Genomic DNA, 7,104 nt, shown 5'->3' on the forward strand with positions numbered 1-7,104 from the left:
TAAATCCAAGGCATTTGTTCGTGGAAGGGGCCAGGATTCGTAGTGCACTGGTCCCCCCTCACATGCCAGGACACCAACCGGGCACCCTAGGGGGCACTTTTACAAAAACAAAAAAAAAGGTTAAAAGAGCTCCCAAGTGCATAGCACCCTTCCCTTGTGTGTTGAAGCCCCCCCAATCCCCCTCAAAACCCACTGCCCACAAGTCTACACCATTACTATAGCCCTAAGGGTGAAGGGGGGCACCTACATGTGGGTACAGTGGGTTTGGGGGGGGTTTGGACGACTAAGCATTAAGCAGCACAATTATAACAGGTAGGGGGGATGGGCCTGGGTCCACCTGCCTGAAGTCCACCTGCACCCCCTAACAACTGCTCCAGGGACCTGCATACTGCTGCTAGGGAGGTGGGTATGACATTTGAGGGTGAAATAAAAAGTTGTGAAACATCATTTTTTGTGGTGGGGAGGGGTTAGTGACCACTGGGGGAGTCAGGGGAGGTCATCCCTGATTCCCTCTGGGGGTAATCTGGTCATTTAGGGCACTTTTTGGGGCCTTATTCGTGAAAAAACAGGGTCCAGGAAAAGTGCCCTAAATCTAGCTACAAACGCATACTTTTTTCCATTATCGGCGAAAGGCGCCCATCTCTGTTCGGGTGATAACCATGCCCCAGTCCCGCCTTCACCACGCCTCCGACACACCCCTGTCAACTTTGTACGCTTCCGCGATGGAGTGCAGTTGAAAACGTCCAAGTTCGGCTTTCGATTATACCGCGTATTCGTTTTTGTGAGATAAACGTCCATCTCCCGTTTAGGTTGGAACTTGGGCGTTTTTCTCGTTCGATTATAAGCAGGATACTGAGCCAAAACAAGTTAAACAGTAGTAAGTCAACTGGACCCCAGGGAACCGAAAGAACTCAAACATAAAATTGCTGATCTATTAGCAATCTGTAACATAAGAACATAAGCATTGCTATACTGGGCTAGACCCTTTACTTTACATTGAATTTATATCCCATTAACACCACAAAAGTCAAGATGTGAACCAAAAGTTCACATGAATGTTTTTTTTTTAAGCAGTAATCATTAATATATTTCTGAAATAAGACAGTTGTTTAACAATTTCCTGAAAGTAAAATAATTATGTATCCTTCAAAGTTCTACTGGTAATGAATTCCAGAATGTTATTGCTTTATAACAGATGGAAGTAAACAACTGTTTCTTATATCTGACATTGTGCTATGGTGGGTAATATAACATTGTTCCCTTAAATAACCAAACTTATAAGTAGTAGAGATGTTTACCAGTTTCACGAATAATAAGGAGCCTCACCATACAAGATCCTAAAAACTAAAATCCCTAATTTAAACAGAACCTGAAGCTCGACTGGCAGCCAGTGTAAATCCAAACAAATATGGAAATTATAGACCGGTGAGCCTGACGTCAGTGCCGGGCAAAATGGTAGAGACTATTATAAAGAACAAAATTACAGAGCATATTCAAAGCATGGATAATGAGACAAAGCCAACATGGATTTAGTGAAGGAAATCTTGCCTCACCAATCTATTACATTTCTTTGAAGGGGTGAACAAACATGTGGATAAAGGCGAGCTGGTTGATATTGTGTATCTGGATTTTCAAAAGGCATTTGACTAAGTACCTCATGAAAGACTCCAGAGAAAATTGGAGAGTCATGGGATAGGAGGCAGTGTCCTATTGTGGATTAAAAACTGGTTAAAGGATAGAAAACAGAGTAGGTTAAATGGTCAGTATTCTCATGGAGAACAGTAGATAGTGGGGTTCCTCAGGGATCTGTGCTGGGACTGCAGCTTTTTAACATATTTATAAATGATTTAGAGATGGGAGTAACTAGTGAGGTAATTAAATTTGCTGATGACACAAAGTTATTCAAAGTTGTTAAATCCCGAGAGGATTGTGAAAAATTACAAGAGGACCTTACGAGACTGGGCAACTGGGCGTCTAAATGGCAGATGACGTTTAATGTGAGCAAGTGCAAAGTGATGCATGTGGGAAAGAGGAACCCAAACTATAGCTAAGTAATGTAAGGTTCCACGTTAGGAGTCACTGACCAAGAAAGGGATCTCGGCGTCGTTGTTGACGATATGTTGAAATGCTCTGCTCAGTGTGCTGTGGCGGCTAAGAAAGCAAATAGAATGTTAGGTATTATTAGGAAAGGAATATAAAACAAAAGTGAGGACATTATAATGCCTTTGTATTGGTCCATGGTGCAACCGCACCTCGAATTTTGTGTTCAATTCTGGTCACCACATCTCAAAAAAGATATAGTGGAATTAGAAAAGGTACAAAGAAAGGTGACAAAAATGATAAAGGGGATGGGACGACTTCCCTATAAGGAAAGCCTGAAGCGGCTAGGGCTCTTCAGCTTAGAGAAGAGATGGCTGAGGGGAGATATGATAGAGGTCTATAAAATAATGAGTGGAGTGGACCGGGTAGACGTCAATTGTTTGTTTACGTTTTCCAAAAATAGTAGGACTAGGGGGCATGCAATGAAGTTACAAAGTAGTAAATTTAATATGAATCAGAGAAAATATTTCTTCACTCAACGTGTAATTAAACTCTGGAATTCGTTGCCAGAGAATGTGGTAAAGGTGGTTAGCTTAGCGTGGTTTAAAAAGAGTCTGGATGGCTTCCTAAAGGAAAAGTCCATAGACCATTACTAAATTGACTTGGGAAAATCCACTTCTTATTTCTGGGATAAGCATAATAAAATGTATTGAGCTTTTCTGGGATCTTGCCAGGTATTTGTGTCCTGGATTAGCCACTGTTGGAAACAGGATACTGGGCTTGATGGACCTTTGGTCTGTCCCAGTGTGGCAATACTTATGTACTTATGGTGTTATTGAAACATACTGAGTCAGAGCCTGGAAACAGTGTTCTGAATTATTTGTAAACTTTGCAAAGAAGCTTTACAGCAGACCGAAAACACACTACTCCACTAATCTACTCTGGAGAGGAATAGAGACTGGGAGAACTAATCTGAAATTGGAGGTAGTTAAAAATTTCTTAATAAGACAACTTTTTCAACAAAGCCCAGTATCATGTTTCCAACAGTGACCAATCCAGGTCATAAGTACCTGGCAAGATCCCAAAACAGTATGCTACATATCCTGTTCAAAAAGGCATACTCTACCAACCCAACTTAAATGCCTGAACCCTGCAACACAACAAAACCAAAGCTTGAAATGGACATAAAATAACTCTTCCTCTCCACGATTCCCTCATGTGTCTGTTACACACGAACCTTATTCTATTACAACATCACTTTGTATTTGTTCACACCGGAATGGGCGAACGCCTTTACGGTACTATGTAAGCCACATTGAGCCTGCAAATAGGTGGGAAAATGTGGGATACAAACGTAACAAATAAATAAATATCCTAGAAATAAGAAGTGGATAAGAGATAAGGCTTAAGAGATATGGAGGGCATAATCGAAAGGGACGCCCAAGTTTTCCTGGGGACGTCCTCGCAGGACGGCCCCACGAAGGGCCGGGGAAACCCGTATTATTGAAACAAGATGGGCGGCCATCTTTCGTTTCAATAAGATGGTCATCCTTAGACTAGGTCATTTCTGATATTCGGCGATAATGGAAATTGAGGACACCCATCTCAGAAACGACCAAATCCAAGCCATTTGGTTGTGGGAGGAGCCAGCATTCATAGTGCATTGGTCCCCCTGACATGCCAGGACATCAACGGGGCACCCTAGGGGGCACAGCAGTGGACTTCACAAATTGCTCCCAAGTGCATAGCTCCCTTACCTTGTGTGCTGAGCCCCCCAAAACCCATTACCCACAACTGTACACCAGTGGGTTTTGAAGGGCTCACATTTACCACCACAAGTGAAATAGGTAGGGGGGGATGGGCCTGGGTCCGCCTGCCTGAAGTGCACTGCACCCATTAAAACTGCTCCAGGGACCTGCATACTGCTGCGAGGGACCTGAGTATGACATTTGAGGCTGGCACAAAATATTTTTAAAGTTGTTTTTTGAGGGTAGGAGGGGGTTAGTGACCATTGGGGGAGTAATGGGAGGTCATCCCCGATTCTCTCCGGTGGTCATCTGGTCAGTTCGGGCACCTTTTTGAGGCTTGGTCATAAGAAAAAAGGGACCAAATAAAGTCGCTCAAGTGCTCGTCAGGGGTGCCCTTCTTTTTCCATTATGTGTCAAGGATGCCCATGTGTTAGGCATGCCCATGTCCCGCCTTCGCTACACCTCTGACACGCCCCCAGGAACATGGGGATGCCCAAAATCGGCTTTTGATTATGCCTATTTGGGGCGACCCTGGGAGGACGCCATCTCCTAATTTGTGTCGAAAGATGGGCGCCCTTCTCTTTCAAAATAAGCCTGATGGTCTCTTCAGCTTGGAAAAGAGGCGGTGAGGGGGGGGGATATGATATAATCTGTCATGATATCAATTGTGTTAAAAAGTACACTACCACCATAAAGTAGTTTTGCGTGGGAGGGAGGGTCTTGAAAAGGGGTCCACTGGATCACCAGGGATTTTTGGGGGCCCGGGAGGTGAGAGGGGATCTGCTGGACCACTAGTGATTTTCTGAAAGGGGAGGGTCACTGGGCAACAAAATTTTTTTAATTGCACTGGGGGGGGGGGGGCAGTGCTTGAGAGGGGGGGGGGGGTCCACTGGAGTCCAGTGGACCTCCTCTCAAGCCGACTTCCCACATGCAACTCAAAAAGCTCCATGTGGCGGTTGCATTTGATAGCTTGCCTGTCGTAAACAGTGACCAATACACAAAGGGGACGGCATGCAAGGAAATTAAAAGGGGACCTTTGTACATCAGCTGCTAAATTTCCATGCATCTCATTTGCATTCCATCCCTTTTGTGCATTGGTTGCTGTCTGTGACTCAGTAAGCTCACCCGCGCTGCCATATTGAACAGCGACCTGCCATATTTAACAGCGACCTCTGTGAATTAGCCCTTTAATCCTGCATTGCCCCAAGTTTCATGAACTTAGATTTTGGGGCATTTGAGCCCAGTAGACAAATAAAGTAACTTCATATAATACATTATGTGCTTTATTAAATCGTTTTGACTGTTGTGAAAAAATTGCAATCTAGAGCATTTCTGCATAGATGATTACACATAACTACACGTCTAGTACTTCTGCTGAACGTCTACCGTTTGCACTGACCCAGTTGAACGTTATGCTATTATCAGCGCAAAAAAGAAACCAATTAAAGTCACGCTAACAGCCATTTGCAGGCTATCCTTCAGCATCGCTAAATCCTGAATAAAGACACATACAGTATCCCCATCACATCAACCATACTAAAGACGTCAGAGAGCCACTAAAAAAAATTAATTGCTCAACTACAGTACCACTTACTAGTCTCAACTCGTCATTCTATTCATAATGCAAACTGCAAAAACGGAAGACAGCACCGCCATCCTCCTCACCTTGTTCCCCTCTACGTACTGCAGGGTTGGGTGCAGCAGTAGGAAGCGGCAGATCTCCTCCGGGACTTCCAGGACTTCACTCATCCTCCTCGTATAAACCAAAGAAGCCCGTCCGCTCTACAACCACGTGGGAAAGACGCCTGCCGTAATCCGGAAGTATAACGTGCTCTGGCCCTGACCATGGAGAGCAGAACAGAGGGGAGGAAAGGCAAGGAAATGATCATAGAGAGCAGAAGGCTACTACTACTATCATTTCTATAGCGCTACTAAGGCCAAGCGGATGGGCTGTTGTCGCCCTCAGGAGAAGATTACGACGTGCTGGGAATAACTCCTAAATTGGAGCTTTCGCAACTTCTGTCCGATGTGTCCTCGGGGCAGGATTAAACCACAGGCAAACTAGGATGAGAAGAGGAGTAGTCTGGTGGTTAGTGTAACGGTCACAGAGGTGGGGTGTTTAGCCAGATTCGGTATTTTGGATGCGCCCTTTTACGCGCACGTGCTGCTGCCCCCACCACCCCCCCCCCCCCCCCCATGTTCCCAGAGATGCTTTTTAAGAACACAGATTTTTTTTCACTTACCCCAATTCTCACTCAGACCCACCCATTGCTATGCTATTGCTTTGTGAACTAGGAGGCAGATGCAGCAACCAAACGTAAAAAAATCAAAATCGTTAAAGTCCCTAACGATTTAAAAAAAAAGAAGAATGCACCAAAAAAAAAAAGTCACACATGCTCAGATCGGTATTGAAATCAAAGAATCACAATACACATCGGTAATCGGCCCCTAAATCATGCGCTGAGCAGCCAAGCGTTTTGCAGGCTGCTCTGCGCATGCTGCAAACGTAAAAACAAACAAAAAAAAAAGCCACAACACATACACGTGGCTACCCGGTCAGCAAGATCCAAAAACAAAGGATCAGGAGGGGGCAAGGGCGCTCGTCCGGAGTGTCCTGTATGGACGGCCTTGCCCCCCCCCCCCCCCCGCTGCTCCCCACTTTCCGCCGCTTTCCCACCCATCACGAAAAAGCAAAATTCTAGCTGCCCCGGTCCCCCTCCCTTCCTGTTCTTGTGTTTTGCAAAGCTAACTCTGCCTCCCGTCATTCTTCTGCCCCGTGCCCCGCCCCCGCTGCCCCCCCTGAGGTCGACTACGCCGCTCCCCCCCTCCACCGAGACCCCCTCCCTATTACCGACCCGAGCAGCGCCTCTCACCTCTTTCTGAAGCGCCCGTAGGTTACTTACATCAGAAGGAGGCGGGCCTAGGCCAGGGAAGAAGAGACGTCATGAAGACTCTGTGACCAACAACAGATCTTCCTGCCCGTGCAGCGCCTTCAGAAGAGGTGAGAGGCGCTGCTCGGACCGGTAATGTGGAGGGAGGAGCAGCGTAGTTGACCTCAGGGGGGGCGGGGCACGGGGCGGAGGAATGATGGGAGGCGGAGCTTTGGCAAAACAGAGGAACAGGAGGGGGGACTGGGCTTTTTTGTGTGGGAGGGGGAGCAGCGGGGGGCGGGGCAAGGCCGTCCATACAGGATGCTCCAGACGAGCGCACTTGCCCCCTCCTGATCCTTTTTTTTTGTACTTTTATATTGGTGCAGACCGGGTAGCCACGTGTATGTGTTGTGGCTTTTTTTGTTTTTGTTTTCACGTTTGCGGCA

The 7,104-nt window shown here is 46.2% G+C and overlaps 1 protein-coding gene across 2 annotated transcripts in view; it reads right to left on the reverse strand.

The window, feature by feature from the left end:
- SURF2 (surfeit 2) overlaps positions 1 to 6,730 on the reverse strand; it is a 33,226-nt gene extending 26,496 nt beyond the window's left edge. Inside the window, exons 1-2 of one of the 2 annotated variants that reach the window (XM_030207724.1) lie at positions 6,692 to 6,730; positions 5,454 to 5,627 (exon numbers count right to left, since the gene is read on the reverse strand). In XM_030207724.1, the coding sequence (XP_030063584.1) occupies positions 5,454 to 5,537 (84 nt within the window). In that variant the 5' untranslated portion in view covers positions 5,538 to 5,627; positions 6,692 to 6,730. Of the gene's footprint in view, positions 1 to 5,453; positions 5,893 to 6,691 lie in introns of those variants that run through there. The other variant, XM_030207723.1, reaches the window with a different exon arrangement.
- Between the last annotated feature and the right edge of the window lie 374 nt (positions 6,731 to 7,104).

This window comes from Microcaecilia unicolor, chromosome 6 (genome assembly GCF_901765095.1).
Source record: "Microcaecilia unicolor chromosome 6, aMicUni1.1, whole genome shotgun sequence".
Lineage (NCBI taxonomy): Eukaryota > Metazoa > Chordata > Amphibia > Gymnophiona > Siphonopidae > Microcaecilia > Microcaecilia unicolor.